Source organism: Malaclemys terrapin, chromosome 1 (genome assembly GCF_027887155.1).
Source record: "Malaclemys terrapin pileata isolate rMalTer1 chromosome 1, rMalTer1.hap1, whole genome shotgun sequence".
Classification (NCBI taxonomy): Eukaryota; Metazoa; Chordata; order Testudines; family Emydidae; genus Malaclemys; species Malaclemys terrapin.
The window spans coordinates 4,330,256-4,347,891 of record NC_071505.1 but is presented as its reverse complement, the minus strand read 5'-3'; the positions used below and the strand labels follow the sequence as shown (position 1 = coordinate 4,347,891).

At 49.0% G+C, this 17,636-nt stretch overlaps 1 protein-coding gene across 2 annotated transcripts in view; it reads right to left on the bottom strand.

The window, feature by feature from the left end:
* The window catches only part of TNPO3 (transportin 3), an 82,842-nt gene that overhangs the window by 21,315 nt on the left and 43,891 nt on the right, over window positions 1–17,636 (bottom strand). Inside the window, exons 6-13 of one of the 2 annotated variants that reach the window (XM_054010116.1) lie at window positions 13,546–13,721; window positions 9,078–9,216; window positions 7,065–7,211; window positions 6,161–6,268; window positions 5,347–5,438; window positions 4,597–4,668; window positions 2,481–2,620; window positions 2,102–2,293 (exon numbers count right to left, since the gene is read on the bottom strand). In XM_054010116.1, the coding sequence (XP_053866091.1) occupies window positions 2,102–2,293; window positions 2,481–2,620; window positions 4,597–4,668; window positions 5,347–5,438; window positions 6,161–6,268; window positions 7,065–7,211; window positions 9,078–9,216; window positions 13,546–13,721 (1,066 nt within the window). The remainder of the gene's footprint in view (window positions 1–2,101; window positions 2,294–2,480; window positions 2,621–4,596; window positions 4,669–5,346; window positions 5,439–6,160; window positions 6,269–7,064; window positions 7,212–9,077; window positions 9,217–13,545; window positions 13,722–17,636) is intronic. The other variant, XM_054010182.1, reaches the window with a different exon arrangement.

The following is a 17,636-nucleotide window of genomic DNA, read 5'->3' as shown; positions in this document are numbered from 1 at the left end:
AGGAATGAAAAATCTAGCAACCCCGCTCAAATCACACCTGTAACCTGAAAAGAAAAGCACGATGCACCACTGAGCTTGGAATAGGCACAAAACACATTTCTGTCAACATTCATACCATGCCTATCAGTGTAGCAGATAAACCCCTTTCAGAAATTGTATGTCATTATGTAGTAAAATCTCTTTGTATTTCAGCCTACTAGCAATAATCCTGGAAAATTACACACTTCTGGAAAAAAAAGTAAAAGCGTGTACTACAGCATTTTAGGCATCTTACAGTCGGTACACAGTCAAAGAACACTTGCATTGCCCCATCACTGCCTATTGCTGTAAGGGCCAGGGGTAACAACAGTATCTTACCCTAAAATGTACTCAGAGCACAACCATAAAACGATATGCAAAATGTGTTAATGCAACATGAAGGATGCAGTCAGGCACTAGTCAGGAAATGCACAAGTGAAGGATGCAACGGCAGCAGTCGTTTTAGCCAAGTGTGACACGTTGTAAGTTTGCCGGCATGTGTTTTACAACGTAAAGCAATGCAAGTGCAAGCGGCAATAGGAAACTGATTATTAAACCAGAAAAACATGGACAGCATTACCTCTCTTTGACACGACCAAGTGCGGTGAGAATCTTCACTTTGCCTTTTCCTAACCATGCAATTTAATGTTCTGGTATCAAAATTCATAAGTATTCAAAGTCCCTTGATGCAATGTTGGTGGTTTTTTTTTTTGTTTGTTTGTTTGTTTTTTTTTTAAAGAAAACAAAAACCCCCCAGGCAGTGCAAGTGCTAAGATTGCCTGAAACTCTTCAAAAAAAAAAAAAAAATGTAGATGCAAGGTCCTACAAATCTTTAACCCAAGTCACGTTACAGATGCACAAGCAATTAAACAGCTAACACCACGCATTGATAAGCAAGTACAGTAAAAGCTGTGTTAGCCAACACTTTACCAACTGGAAAGCTCTATAAACTGGCATTTCTGATCTTACTGAAAGTCTGGTTTATAGCCTGGTTGGTGTGGAGCCGGCAGGCTTGCTTGCTCGGCGGCCCTGCCCCGAACGCCGGCTCTGCAGCTCCCATTGGCCAGGAACCACGGGGTGGTGCCTGTGGGCGGAGGCAGCGCACAGAGCTGCCTAGCCATGCCTCCACCCACAGGCGCCACCCCCGGAGCTCCCATTGGTCATGGTTCCTGGCCAATGGTAGCTCTGGAGTCAGCGCTCAGTGTGCACAAAGCCTCCGCCTAGGAGCAGCAGGGACATGTCGCCGCTTCCGGGGAGCCACCCGAGGTGAGTGCCACTCAGATCAGGCTCCCCGCATCCCCTCCCATGCCCCAACCCCCTGCCTTCCTGCACCCAAACTCGCTCCCAAAGCCCATGCCCCACAGCCCTCCCACCGATGCCCCAACTCTGAGCCCCCTCCCAACACCCAAACCCACTCCCTCTTAGTTAACTGGAATTGTTTACTTACTGGCACCCCTTGTTCCCCCAACATGCCGGATAACAAAGCTTTTACTGTATTTCTGAAAGACAGCTTGCTGCTTGAAGACCTTAATGCAAGTTGGCAGCTATTGACATGCACTGAAGAATGAACATTAAGAACGGCACTAGTGCAAATCAGTCTGTCTCCAGAAGTACAAAAACTTTGTTTTCCACTCTGCATGAGCAGAAGCCAGTTTCCATGAACTCAGAACTATCATCAAACTAGCTTCAAATGTGGTCCCATTGGTACTTAAGAATATTGTCATGCTACATTTCAACGTTCAACCAGCCTTCAGAGTCGCTGAATAAAGTGTGGAAATAGGTTTTAAAGCAGAAAACATGTATTTTTCTACTTCTTCAGAACTGAGCATAACTGAACAAATTCTGATCCAACTTTCTTTAAAATAAAATAAAATAAAGTATGTGTGTATTATATTATATATATATATATATATAAAAATCACCTTTGGGCCAAGAATAGGCATGGAAAATGTCAGGCCCAAAAGTGATTTGGTCAGAGTTCACTGTTATTTGAGAATGTCAACTGTAGCGTGACACTGGGGGCTGTGATACACCCCCTAGGTGACCCTCACAACATCATCGAGTGCGTTTGGTGAGTAAATACCTTTAAGGAGTCCCACAGCAGCCTCTGGAGACAGCATGAAGGAGTCAAGGGAGCGGGCAATCTCTAGCAAGCCATTAAAGTGCTGAGCCATGTGGTCCCGGCATACTGAGCAGATATTGTGAATAGCTTTGGCGGCAGCCGAGGCCAGTGACTTCTCACAGAGACCTTTCATCAAATAACCCAGCACAGGATCTGAGAAGAGAAGAAACCCACAAGACGGCACTGGATTATACAGATGACTCTGATAGCTCCATTTGCTGCCTCACTCTGTGTGGCACGCTGGTTTATTTGTCCTGCATTGACCTCAGAGAGGTAACACTTCCCAGAGGGAAGCCAGCTGGAGTGCAGAAACTGAGCCAGTGTCAACAGCTAGACTCACCCAGGAACTGAGGGTTTCTGTCCACGACTTCGCTCATTTCTCCCACCAGCTCTATGCTGGTGTAGCGGACAGCAGTGTGCACGGATTCGGGGAGGCGCACCACCCCCTCCAGCACCTCCACCAGCGTCGGGTTGTTCTCCCTAGGGACAGAGGACGGCAGTTACTCAGCGTCTGGCGTAGTCAGTCCTATTCCCAAGCAAGAAACCGCTCGTTCCATCGATTCTGCTATCTGAAGGCTGAATGTACCAGATAGATCGAGGAACCCCGTGGGGCTCCCGAGGAGCCTGGATAGAGATTCTGACACGCCGCCCTGCAGGGGGCACAGTATCTTTAACAATAACTGTAACAATACTCCGCACTAAAACCTGATTCAGTCCAAGCTTTACAATGGGGATCCAGAGGCAGGGGGAGAGGTCCACCAAGCTCCAGAATACTAGCGGCAAGAAAGAGCAGCAAACTGAAGAAGAGTGAACGAGAAGAGCCAGGGTTATGGGGCAAGACAGGGAGGAAAACACTCAGCAAGGAGTTCAACGGGAATTCCTAATTAACCCCTAGTAGCCCTCGCACTCAGATCGATGTGGGGCTCCTACTTGGAGGGCACACAGGACCCTTCCATCACCCCCACTCCCTGGGACACAAAGAGCATCTCTAAGATACAAGGAATCCAACTCATCAGCCCTAGACATCAGCTGTTTTATCCTGCCCTGTTCCATCAGCTATGCCGTGAACCAGGGGAAGTGTGCCTCCTGGTGGTACCAGAAGGGAATTCAGCCCTACTGGCGGAGGCGTCTCACTCCAGCAGCGTGCCTGTGTTTTGAGCTGTTAACCAAGTAATCAGGGGCCAGCAGGAGCCACGGTTGGACATGCCATGTTCAGAGGAACACGGGTCAGTGACCCGGGAACAGACTTGACTTCACTGTGCAGAAACAAAACGCAACAAGATGGTCGAGCTCTCAGAAACCGCCATCATTCTTCTACAGGGGAATGACGTTAGAAAGGGGAAGGGCAGCAGCAGGATGAGTTGTGAGGCTTGGCAGTCTGAGCCAGTGAATCTACAGGCAACAGATTATCAACCACCACCTCCCTGGCGCACCTGTCCTGTAGAGCCCTGATAGATTTGTTCCGGCAAAACTCGAACACCTTGTCGGGTGAATACTGTTGCCAACGCTTACTTTATTCTCCCCCCCCTCGTTTCGTTAGTCCTCTGTGACTCAGTCGTCTGGTGTCCGGACATCCCGGACAACCAGACAACAGAGTGCGCCAGCCTCCAGCGACTGAAGCAGTCACGGAATTCCTAGCCCCTTCCCTTCCCCTCTACCAGTGGCCTTCCGGCTCCTGGGGCCGCTGTCAGCAGGGGATGCCCCAATATCACTTTACAGACTTGGGATACGAGCTGCAATTGAATCAGTACTTCACAAAGCCGTTCCCTGCCCTGAAGAGCTCCCGGCCTTCCACAAGCCAGACAGTAACATTGGGAGGGGTTTGAGGAGCAGAGGGCATTGGCGGATGGCACAGGGGGCAGTGGCTGAGGGAACATTAAGGAGTGGGGCTGGGAAAAAGACCAGAGAATGGGGAGAATGAAGGCAGAGGCCGGGTGATGCATGGCCCTGACAGGACACGAGGAGGGAGTCCATCACCGAGGTATCTGGGGCTCGTCACTTACGTTCCACATCAGCAGTAATACACATCTCGACTGAGGAGTCCTGTAGCACACTAAAGGTCTCTGCAGGAGCTCGCAGGACGTGCGTTTTTAGCGGGTAAACCCTACTCGCTGCTTAGGGGGCCAGCGTCTCAAGCGCTACAGACAAGAGCAACTCGGAGCTGCTCAGGATATTTTCAGCCGTCCCTGAATCTTGGCAACTGGTACCCCTGGGGGAATTCTGCACCCCTGTGGGGGCACTGAATTCAGACCTTCCGCAGATTTCTTGGCTCCCCCACAGAAAAATGAGGGAGCCAAGAAATCTGTGGGGAACACACAGCCCTTCCAGGGCAGCCCGGGCAGCAGAGCAGATCACCCTGGGGAGGGGCAGGGGGGAGGAGAGAGGCTGGGCGTGCGTGCGCTGTTAAGGGGATGGGGTTGGGCGCGTGCCTGTACGAACCAGTGAGAGAGACTCACTTTGTCCCTCTCGCTCGCCGGTGCTGTGTCCTGGGCTGGGAGGCGTAGGGCTGGGTGAAGCAGGCTCTGTCCCTGAGGCAGAGCAGAAATGTAACAACTAAGCAGGCAGGCTGCTAATGTTCCCATCGTTAGTGAATTGTTCCTATTCCTAGTCAATTCAGGCTCCTTTCCCTTGCCAGCGTGGTGCAAAGGAGCCTTATTGTAAATGACGCTAAGGGAATCCTCAGCTAGGAAGAGCCATGTGCTTTCTCTTTTTTTTTCCCCTATGCCAGAGTGGCACAATGGGATTAGATTACAGCTCAGGATCTATTTCCCTTATCCATTAAAAAAAAATGCAGGCCAATGATTAGCAAAACGTGTGAAAGTCTGAGCAATTTCAAGTGACAGTCTGCTTTACAGAACACCAAACAGCAAACTAAAAGTCATGTAATTGAAATGGAAATCCAGGATTAGAACTGGACTGCAGGGTCTTGGTTACCAAGTGTTTATAACTTAACTTTCACGCGTTCAGGAAATGCTGAACGCGTCTTGTGATTTTTTTTTTGTACGGTCGTTTAAATAAATTACCAAAAGAAATGAAACCGGGGTGACTATAGCATTATTTGGACAAATAAAATATGCAGAACTGTGGCTGTTTTGGTGCAGAATTCCCCCAGGAGTAAACTGGTCAGCTGCAGCCAGAGCCCGGAAAACAAACGGGAAAAGCCCCTACGCTCATCTTCCCAGACGCCGGCAGGGCCTGATACTCACTGGTCAACGCTCTTGGCTATAGAGGCCATGATGAAGAGAACAGCTTCCGTCACCTCCCAGGGAGGGTTCCCGTCCTTCAAGGTAGCATAAAGCTGTGGGGAGAGAGAGAGTCAGTCACACAGGAGGATTAAGAAAGCCGGGGCAGCAGCAGGGTAGCACCGCTCCTCGGGAAGTGGCAGAAAGCACCTGTTTGCATCCTCCTAAACCACTTTCCCAGCGCTCTCTGGAGCCTGGTTCTGCACCAAGGCTGATCTATTTCTCACGGTCAGCGCCGCGGTCTGAGGAGGCCTGAAGCGTGCTGAGGTCTGTGACGAGACCCGCTCAGCAATCTCACCCCGCCACCAAGAACCAGCTTTTATCACACAGCTGGGAGTGACTTCAGCGACCTCGCTGCTGAACGCCCGGAGGGGCAGCGCAGCATTGCTTCAGCCAGCAGAGAGGAAAGGGGCCTGAGAGACGGCCTGTGGGGCCCAGCCAGACCATACAGTGGTGAACGTGACAGGATATGCAGAGATCCTTCATTTTGTCAAGGGGGGAGAGTACGTGCTCCACTGGGAGCTGGAGCGGGCTCTGAACTAACAGCGAGTGGTAGGGGACGTGGCAACCCAAGAGCTGACTCTGGCCAGCATGGTGGAGGTGAGCAGCCAACCCCGCCACCAGGAGAAGACATGGGATCTCAGGGTAACAATCCATTCATAGAATATGGACATTACATCATCCTGTGCGCGTGAAGCCGCGCTAAACACGCTGAAGGCAACGGAATCCCCCCCGAGGCAACTTATCCGGAGCCGCGGCAGCATCACTAGGGGCTCACCTGGGCAAAACATTCCACCGATCCAACCAGGAAGATCAAGTCCTTCACCAGGTCCGAGACCCTCATCCGGAACTCCCCAAAGTCATCTGTCTCCTCCGGGACACCCTCCTAGCAGAGATTTAGGGTTGGAGGAAGTGGGGTTACAGCAGCCAAAGGGGACTTCCAGATACTAATTCACCCACAGAGCAAGGGAAGGGCCAGACAAGCTATTACATTAAGCCACCCTAAACCATGTGATCCTCTTCGCCATCTCGGGCAAAGGGGATTTCAAGGGATGGAAAGCAGGAGCACCAACATTATGTCAAGCGATGCCCCGCTGCATCGCTGGCCCACTCCACACATCCTGCGTTAACAGGCCGGATCCTCTCCCCATCCTGAGCTCCGCAAATGGAGCTCTCAGACCAATGCAAAGTCTCCAGGAGATGGGGGAATACAGCCGGGGATGGCACAAAGTATTCCAAGCCGCTCAGGCTCCTTCAAGAAGGGAGACAGTGACCAGAGGGGAGGACGGTCAGGTGAACGTCCTCAGCCTGCAATTCCAAACACTGGACACAAGGATGGCAAAAGCAAAAATGAGACCTGCCAGCCACGCCCCCCATCACACACTTGCCCACCTGAGATTCATTCAAGGGCAGCACAGCCGCCAGACCTCTCTGCTGGAACACAAGCTGGCTTGCTGAAGGGAGGGGATGTCAGATTAGGCTCTCTAAGTATATGGCAGTTTTCGTTACCGCCCAACGCCCTCATCTCCATCCCTAACCGCAGAGCCGTTAGTTACCTGCCTGGCTCCTTAGTGACAATCAGCGCGTGGGGAAGGTGAACTGCATTTCACCAGCCGCCCCCACACCCACGGCAGCCTACTGGAACAGGGGAGGAAACAGAAGAGAGCTGAACGCAGCCTTACGTGGTCTGGGTCAAGCTGACAGTGTCTGGCCAGAGCATGCAGGAGCCTCTGGATGTAGGCTTTGAAGATGCTGTGTATGACTGCATCGTCCGTTTTGTACAGATGCTCCCCCAGTCTGTACCAGAAGTTAAAGGAAATTTCTACCACCTGTTGGGAGAGGAAAAACAGCCATTCGTCATTTTCACAGACAGGATTTTGCCCCCATCCTCCTAGTGCAGAAAGTCGGTCAGAAGGCTGCCTAGATCGCAGCAGAGAAGCTCCACGCTGACACCTGCAGCCTCAACAAAGCCATGAGCAGCTCCTTCGGCTTCACAAACCTGCGTTTTTTGCTTGTTGTTTAAGCAGTTGATTTAAAAATCAAACCAGTCAGTGCTGGGACAGGGTTTGGATGAGTGACCCTGCAGATAACAGTGAAGATGTCCCCACGCTGGGTGTACTCTGGCCTAGGGAGCCATCCCCGAGGAAAAGAGTAATTCAGCCTCCTGGCTTCAGACCTCTGCAGATACTGCTAGTGTGTCCTGCAGCACTGGATAGAGTTCACTAGGAGCTCAGTTGAAGTCATCAGCTCATTTCATGTAGGTCAAACATCTGTCAAACAGTAACTTCCATCCCCTCCTCGCTCAGGCATGATTCACACCAATAACCGTGGAAAGAGAATGTGACTCGCACCCCAAGGCCTGGTCCATACACAGAAGCTGCATCTAGTGAAAGCGCTGCACCCTGAGTGTGGACACAGCTGTATGAGTAGACGCATGCTTTATGTCGGTATAACCGTGTCCATACTAGGGGCAGCGTCAGTATAATTATCAGCCAAAAAAAGGCACCCTCCAACTGACAGTTATCCTGGTACCCAATCTGTGTGCAGATACGGCCAAAGGGACTACTGTGCATTTCAAAACCCGCATCTCTAGAGGTTAACGGCACCCTAGCCTACTTAAAACCCAGTCAGCCCAGTTTCAACTTTTCTACGTGAAGTGACTAATTTTAAAGGCTTGACTCCTCCATCAGTAAAGTTCTACATGCCAAATAAAGTGACGTGCGTATAAGTAGTTCTGAAACCAGGGTTGGCTGGTGACCATGTATTAGTGCAACATGTAACGAGCACCAATCTGTAAATCGGTGCCTCTGGATGGGAGCACATTTACTGAACACAGATCTGAATAGAAGAGGCACAGCAAATCCAACTAGGGAGCGGTCAGCAAGATTTTAGCTAGTCAAACTGTCCCAGGGGATATCCCAAGAGTGGGACATCGGGGGAAATGAAGGGGAAAACCCACATCTTACGTGTGATATTTTGCTATTCTGAGTGTCAGGTGGTGTGCAGAAATGTGCCGGGGGGAAGTGAGGGGAGATGAGATCGCTCATCTGATTTGGGTGGAAATGCAAGAAATTGCCGCTACCTCGTAAGCCTCAGAGAAAATTTAGCTATGTGGAACATTGAAAAACAAAAACAAAAACCCAACCCATGACTGTTACAAGGGCTAGTCTTATGGGTGAGCAACTGCCCAGGGTGCCGTGGTGAGTGAGGCAGGCCTGGGGTGTGAGGCCACAGAAGGGAGCTTGGGGCAATGGGTCAGGGAGCAGGCAGCAGAACTGGGGGCAAAGGAAGTGGGGAGCTCAAGGAGGCAGCAGGGGCCAGGGGATGGAGAGGGGGCACCAAAATACAAGTTCACCTAGGAATCCATTTTCCCTAAGGCTGACCCTGACTGACTGTTGCACAGAGGAGATGCAGGAAGCAAGATACAGCTCCTAGCATATGAGAGGTTTAAAATGCTTTCAAGCAAATGGACGAGGGACTTTCCCGTACCTCTTCCATCAGGAGAGGCTGCCTCGGGGCTGTCTATCCCACCACGGACGAGTTAAACAATACCTTTTGCACCACAAATTCGGAGCAAGGCTTTCAAGGCCACTAGGGAATGGGATCTGAAACCTGCCCACGCTTGCTAGGCTATAAAGAAAAGCTTTCTGCAGATCTGACTGAGAAAGAAGAGCGAGTAACCCACTGAGTCCTACCTCATACTGTGGATGGCCTGCACAGATCAGCAACAACTCCAGCGTGCGCAGGTCCCCCAGCCCATGGCCTGGCGTACAAACAATTTTATCCAGAAACGTCTCGCAGAGTTCAGTGAAGACGCGGCAGTAATTGAGAACCCTGTGGAAGGAAGTGAAGCAAGTCATGTTTCGCATGCAAATACCCAGTGATATCGCACACACAGGGAGAAAGTGTCTCCTACTTATGTACAGCATTAGCCTCCTGAAGCTAACATGAACTAAGCCAGGGGTTCTCAAACTGGGGGTCGCAACCCCTCGGGGGGGGGGTCACGAGGTTATTATATGGGGGGTCACGAACTGTCAGCCTCCACCCCAAACCCCGCTTCACTTCCAGCATTTATAATGGTGTTAAATATATAAAAATGTGTTTTTTAATTTAGAAGGAGGGGTCGCACTCAGAGGCTTGCTATGTGAAAGGGGTCACCAGTACAAATGTTTGAGAACCACTGAACTAAGCAGTCATCTCGGAGGCGGGAGTACACTGAATCCTTCCATTTCAGCTGCTTTTATCCAGAGATGTTTCTAATTCACCCCCCAAATTCAGGGAAATGGGGTTACAATGTGCTGAAGAGCATGAGATTTGTGGGAGTTATGTGCTTAACAAAATCTGAACTAAGAACGGCCCTCCTGGGTCAAGACCAACGGTCCACTGAGCCCAGTATTCTTTCTTCCAACAGTGGCCAGAGCCAGATGTTCAGAGGGAATGAACAGAACAAGGCAATCTCGAGTGATCCAGCCCCTGTTGTCCACTTCCAGCTTCAGGCAGTCAGAGGTTTAGGGATACCCAGACTATGGGGTTGCATTGTTGACCATCTTGACTAATAACCACTGATGGACTTATCCTCCAGGAACTTAACTAATTTTTTTGACTCCAGTTATGCTTCCAGACTTCGCAACATCCCACTGTAATGAGTTCCACAGGTGAACTGAACTTTGTGTGAAGAAGTACTTCCTTATGTTTGTTTTAAATCTACTGCCTATTAATTTCATCAGGTGACCCCTGGGTCTTGTGTTATGGGAAGGGACAAATGACAATTCCCTGTTCACTTTCTCCACACCAGTCATGACTGTACAGACTTCTATCACATTCCCGCCTTAGTCATCTCTTTTTTAAGCTGAACAATCTCAATCTTTTTAATCTCTCCTCATATAGAAGCTGTTCCAGACCCCTAATTATTTGTGTTGACCTTCACTGTACCTTTTCCAATTCTAATGTATCTTTTTTGAGATGGGGCGACCAGACCTGCACACAGTATTCAAGATGCGGACGTACCATGGATTTATATAGAGGCAACATGATATTTTCTGTGTTATTATTTATCCCTTTCTCATGGTTCCTAACGTTGTTAGTTTTTTTTTTTCCTGCTGCTGCACATTGAGCGGATGCTTTCAGAAAACTATCCACAATGATTCCAATATCCCTTTCTTGAGAGGTAACCTAATATAGACCCTCATTTTGTATGCATAGCTGGGATTATGTTTTCCAATGTGAATTACTTTATACTTATCAACACTGAATTTTATCTGCTATTTTGTTACCCAGTCACCCAGTTTAGTGAGATCCCTTTGCAAACTTTGCCACTTCACTGTTCACTCCCTTTTCTAGAGAGTTTATGAATTTGTGAAATAGCACAGGTCCCAGTACAGACCCCTGGGGGACCCCACTATTTACCTCTCTCCATTGTGAAAACTGACCATTTATTCCTCCCCTTTGTTTCCTATCTTTTAACCAGTTACTGATCTAGGAGAGGACACTTCTTTTATCCCATGACTGCTTACTTTGCTTAAGAGCCTTTGGCATGTGAAACATCAAAGGCTTTCTGACAGTCTAAGTACACTATATCCATTGGATCCCCTTGTCCACATGCTTGTTGAAGCCCTCAATACTAGACTGTTGAGGCATGACTTCCCTTTACAAAAGCCGTGTTGACTCTTCCCCAACATATTGTATTCATCTAGTTGTCTGATAATTTAATTCTTGACTCTAGTTTCAACCAATTTCCCCTGTACTGAAGTTAGGCTTACCGGCCTGTAATTGCCGGGATCACCTCTGGAGCTTTACAAAAAAAATAATAATAATAATAAATAAATAAATAAATCGGGTTTACATTAGCTATCCTCCAATCATTTGGTTCAGAGTCTGATTTAAGTGATAAGTTACATATCACAGTTAGTAGTTCTGCAATTTCCTATTTGAGTTCCTTCAGAACTCTTGGGTGATACCATCTGGTCCTGGTGACTTATTATTGTTTAATTTATCAATTTATTCCAAAAACACCTCAATCGAGGGCAGTTCCTCAGATCTGTCACCTACGATGGCGCAGATGTGGGAATTTCCCTCACATCCACTGCAGAAAAGACCAATGCAAAGAATTCATTTAGCTTCGCTGCCACCGCCTTGTGTTCCAGGAGTGCTCCTTTAGCACCTTGATCATCCAGTGGCCCCACTGCGTTTGGCAGGCTTCCCACTTCTGATGTACTTAAAAAAAACGGCTGTTAGTTTGTGTCTTTAGCTAGTTGCTCTGCAATTCTTATGACACTTTTACACTTGACTTGCCAGAGTTTATGCTTCTTTCCATTTTCCTCAGTAGGATGCAGCTTGATTTAGTTGGGGATTGGTTCTACTTTGAGCAGGGGGTTGGACTAGATACCTCTGAGGTCCCTTCCAACCCTGATATTCTATGCTTCTATGATTCCAATTTTTAAAGCTGCCTTTTTGCCTCTAACTGCCACTTTTACTCGGCTGTTTAGCCATGGTGGCATTTTTTGGTCCTTTTACTGTTGGGGGGGTGGGGGAGGAAGAGAGAATGCATTTAGTTTGAGTCTCTATAATGCTGTTTTTAAATAGTTTCCCTGCAGCTTGCAGGCATTTCACTTGTATCTGCTCCTTTTAATTTCCGTTTAATTAGCCCGCTCATTTTTGTGTCGTTAACCCTTTTTTGCAGTCAAATGGTACTGCGGTGGGTTTTAGTATTTTCCCCTCTACACAGATGTTAAATTTAATTACACTATGGTTGCTATTACCAAGTGGTCCAGCTCTGTTCACCTCTTGGACCAGATCCTGTGCTCCACTTAGGACTACATCAAGAATTGCCTCTCCCTTTATGGATTCTAGGATGTTCTGATGAAAGTGAAGACCACTGCTGGTCTAAATAAGGTTCCTCAGAGTGAAACTTTAATACGTACTCAGGACAATGACGAGACTGTGGTTCAGGAGAAAGTTTATGACAACCATCTCCATAGCAGCAAACAGACTCCAAGAAGTCGACCAAAATCAGCCTCAGATGCATTCAGCACAAGAACAGGACATACAGTACCAGAATGGAGGGACTGTGCGACATCATATGATACACAAGTATGCGACCCAGCTTTATCAGCCTTGAATTTTACAGCAGCATGTTTCAGACAGCGAGGCAATTTGTGTTAGAAGACAGGATTGCTGTCCTTAAAATAGCTTTAGAAAACAATTTGAGGGGCTGAGCTGAAAAGCAAAAACCTATCGTCAAACTAACCAGCTTTGCTATTCTGTTTGAAGGAGGAAGATCAAAACCAAGACCATAGAGACAGTGAGGGCTGATTGCAGAATGTAAAGTCTCCCTGTTTGCCCTCTCTCAGGTCCAGAGGGCCGACAGCACAGCATTGTGTAACCGACAGCATGGCCTAGTGGGCTGAGCACAGGACTGGGAGTTTCACTCCGGAGTTCTAATGCTAGTTCTAGGAGTGATTTGGGATGTGATCCATGGAAAGCCACTACCCTCTTCGCCTCCATTTCCCCCTCTGATAGTGCTGACTTCAGAGGGAGGTAGCAAGGAACACTGGCCGCGCCGGGGGGAGGAGGGGGACACTGCCACAAGAGATCTGCCAACTCACTTCCCTTCTCTTGGCTTTGTTTCTCCTTTTACCCTTTATTCTGTCTTGTCCATCTGCACTGTAAACCCTCTTATTGTGCTAGGCACTGTACAAGCCGAGTGAGGCCTCGATCTTGGCTAGAGCAGCTAGATGCTAACATAATAAAACCAACAAGAGGGGCTCCTTGATGTCGGTACAGAACTCCGGAGACAGAAGGCATGACAAGTGCCAGGCTGTAGTGCTCCAAGGCTCAGCCATTCCACTCTCTCTCATCCCTCAACGAGAGCCGCACAGCGGCACGTCTTCTGCTGCCCTTTGATAAGAGTAAAGAAGAGCTGGGAAAGCACCAGCACGCATGCAACACTCCCTCCTGCCTGCCCAAACTCGGGCTGCTCGCCCCCGGCAATTCCAGGCTGGCGGACTGCCGGCAAAGGGAAGCGTCATTAACTCAGCCGTCTCTGTTCCGTAAGCCATCATTTGCACACGACACTCCAGAGCGCTGCACAAACACGGCCAAGGCCAAGAATAGCGCTCAACAGACACGTTGACAGTTAATTATCGGCGAGGATCATTTGCTTACTTGTCTAAATCCTCCCGGGCCACAGCCATGTGATAGGCGGCCTCCAGCGTCAGGACTCCCTGGAAGAGCTGCAGTGCGAGGGGCAGGTTGGTCTCCACGTTTTCAATGGCGTAGAGCGCCGAGCACACGCAGTCAGAGGCGGCCTCGTGCAGGTTTGAGGACGTCTTGTCTTGTCGCTGCGGGACAGGAGGGGAGGAAAGGAGCCAGGTGACTAAGGAGCGATAAATGAGGCTGCACCTAAGGAAGCTTTTGTTTGGTCCCAAATACCAAGGCACGTTTCTTAGTACACAGCTCTCCCCACACCACCTCCTTTGCCAGCCCTGCATAGCCTGCTGCTATACCCAGAGGGCAAAGGACCTTTGCCCCATTGAACCCTTCTGGCTTCCCTACACGGCACAAAGAGATGGAACAGAATGACTGAAATCTCAGGTCGGAGATATTTCAGCACCATGGAAAAATTGTACTAGCCCCTTTCTCCTTGGGTGGTGAAGCAGGGGGGTGGGGGAGAACGGGGAGACAACCCTCTGAAGTGTGAATAAAATACTGCTTTTATTATCCTGGTGGCTTAGGGTGCCCTGGCCCGGTAAACATTCATGGCCATTGTGCAAGGCTCATTTCACAGAAGCTTTAATAGCTCCCATAGGGCACAGAGCAATTAGGAAAGGAGACAGGGCTGGTGTACAAAGAAGGAGAGAGGAGACAGCGAAGAGGAGAGGAAACAAAGGAATAGCAGTAATCTGGTGCACACCTATAGATGCCCTTTCATAGGGGGATCCTTAAGCATTTTGCAAACGTTAAATAATTAAGCAGCACAATCCCTGGTGAACAAGGAAGGGGAGGGAGGAATTAACTGCAAAAACTAGCATGAATGTCACATGCAGGCTGAAAAGCTGAGCACTCAGAAGTCAGAAAACCCCAGAGGAGAATAGTTTCTACTGCAACATTAACTCAGACTTGTTTCCTGCATTAAGTGCTGTCTATTCCTCTTTCCAGTGTTAAATGGGAACCTTGATTTGCATTTTTGTTTGCTTCGACTGTATCGTGCAACAAATGCAAAGCAAGTTACCCATTTAATAATGGCACAATAATAAAACATGAGACAATACCTCATCCATGCAACAGGTCTGAGCAGGGGTGAAAGTAACCTAAAGGACTTACCTGTATGCCGGAGTCCTGCGCAGGGGTGTGGTCTCAACCGGAAGAGGCATGGCCTCTTCCAGAAGAGGTGTGGCCTTTAAATCACCCTGAGCTACCAGCTGCAGAGGCGGCTGGGAGCCCCGGGGCTCAGGGGCGAATTAAAGGGCCTGGGGCTCTGGCTGCCACGGAGCTCCAGGTCCTTTAAATCACTGCGGGAGCCCGGCTGCTGGAGCTCCGGCAGCGCTTTAAAGGGCCCAGGGCTCCCTGCAGCGGCTGGAGCCCTGGGCCCTTTAAATCACCGGTCCAGTCCAGCACGGCGTACTGGCTCTTGCCGGTACACCATACCGGACCGGCTTATACTTTCACCTCTGGGTCTGAGCAAACAATGCAGGAGAAACCTGTACCACTTGCGTGTGCTTAGCTCAGCTCTTCAACCTTCATGTTGTATTAATGCGAGTTTTTGCATTTAATTTTCCTGTTTTACTGGAGCACTTTGGGGTTTCCACACATATGGAGACTTTCCCGAGTTAGCTGTTCTAAGTTAAAGGTGTCAGAAAAAGGAGAGATAAAAACGCTGTACTGTGCACGAGCAAAATATTAACTTAAATGTTCAGAACTTGGAAAATCTACAGCCAATTTTGTTTCTTTGATGAGGATTACAAACCAAGCCAAGTTTTATGCTTCTAGCCTGGAAAGTTAACAACGTTCGAATATTTTAAATCCCGTGCGGCTGGAGAGACCTTTATTCCAACACTTGCATAATGCAAACAAGTGTTAAAGGCACCTTGCTCAAAGCCTTACGAAACAATTCACCTTTAAGCATGGGAAATTTCAGCCAGGAAGAACTGTATATGATGGATGCAGTGTTGTAGCCATGTCAATACCAGGATATTAAAGGTGCCAGGTGGGGAAGGTAATCTCTTTACTGGACCAACTTCTGTTGGTGAGAGAGAGGCAAGCTTTCAAGCCACCGATTCTTCAGGTCTGGGAAAGGTACTCTGAACGTCCCAGCTAAAATGCAAGGTGGAACAGATTGTTTAGCATATTCTAAGGGACCAGCATAACTACTTATGCTAAACAATGTGCTCCACCTTGCATTTAGCTGAGACACTGGGAGTCCCTTTCCCACACCTGGAGAAGAGCTCTGTGTGGCTCGAAAGCTTCTCTCTCTCACCAACTGAAGTTGATCCAACAAAAGATATTATCTCGCCCACCTTGTATATGATGGAGAAAGTTATGAGCACCTAAAAATGAGATTAGTATAAAACCTTGAACTCAGCCTTAATTGAAGTGGTCAGTAACAGCAACTGCTAGCAATGTTCATTTCGCAGATGGGGAAAACAGACAGAAGTTGAAGTCAAACTTACTTCAGGTCACAAAGAACATCAGTGACAGAAGCTGGAACGGAATCCAGGAGCCCTGGCTCCCAGCCTCGTGCTCTAACAACTCGACCAGTGGTCCCCAAACTGTGGGGTGCACCCCCCTAGAGGGGCACAGAGGAACGTTTGGGGGGGAGGGGCGTTCGGTGGCGAGGTCCAGGCCAGCCCCCACACTCCCTGCCCTGCCCCCTGCCACCCACCCCAGCTCCGCTCCACCCCCAGCTAGGGTGACCAGATGTCCCAATTTTATAGGGGCAGTCCCGATTCTGGAGGCTCTCTCTTATATAGGCTCTTTTTTCACACACTTTCCCTCTGGTCACCCTGCCCCCAGCCCAATTCTGCCTCTAGCCCCAGCTCCTCCCACAGCTCCACTGTCAGCCCAAGCTCCTGTGCTAGTAATGGAGGGGGAAGCACAGACAGATTCCATTACTGGAAAGGGGGGTGGGGCATGACAGGAAAAGTTGACGCACCAGTGAACTAGACAAAGTAGCCTCTTAATAGAAGTTGAGAAAACTGATGATGAATGGGCCGGACTGTGCGAATAGGAGACCAGATCTACTAGAACTTTGTGAACTTCTTTTCAGAAGTATTGTCTGCCAGAAAGTAGAACCACTGGGTTTGCCAAGATTACAGGATCCGGCATGACCAACAAGGTTTCTGCAGTCCAATGCCACCCCACTCCCATTCCAGTCCTGTCCCAATGTACTGTAACTGGGAACAGGACAGTGAGCCATTTCGTGACCCATCTGGGGATAGAACTGCTGAATCCCAAGCTACACAGAGGAAGGATTGTGGCAGTAGGGCTTACGACAGAAATGCAGCCGTAGGGAATAATGGAGTCCAGGGGGCGAGAAGGTGTCCTTGAAAATGTTCATGCCGCTCAGATCGAGGACTTTCAAATTCAGCATGAGAAGAAATTCATGGTTCTTTTCACTATCTGAATAGCTAGAGATTGAGACGGATGATGACCCTGAAGAAGGTGCAGGTTTCTCCCTCCCCTATGGTATGCAGCCAAACTGGAGAACAGATCTTACATTCGCATTCTACGTCTGCCGTGTTTTTGGCCCAGGGGCCGTCACCTACCAATCCCCCAATAATCCCTTTGCAGCTCAGAAAACCAGGATTTTGTTTGAGTTGCTCTTTTCCCTGCCTATTTCACTCTAGAGAAATGGAGTGAGGTTTCCTCCCCAACTCCATGAGCCACAGCCCTTTGCTCAGTTAAGGCTAAAAATGACATCTTCAACCCTCCCCTTCAACATGCTGTGCTTGGGGCTAACTTCACCCCAGTCTGTTCACAAAGAACCTTCGTCATTCGCCTTCACGGTCCCTGACGCAGAACAGAATAGGATTAGATTGGAAATTCACAGAGAACATAAGCATCACCCTCTCCCCTCCACTTCCCTGTCCAGTCCCGAGTTCAGGATTCAGCATTCTGGGCAAGAACGTTTCCCCACGTTCTCAGCACATCTCAGGTCAGCAATAGCAGGAGCTGGTTCCAGAGAACTGAAATCCTGAACTCGGGACCTGACATGAGGGCAGATGAAGCACTTAAAAAGTATTTTTTTCTTTAGCTGA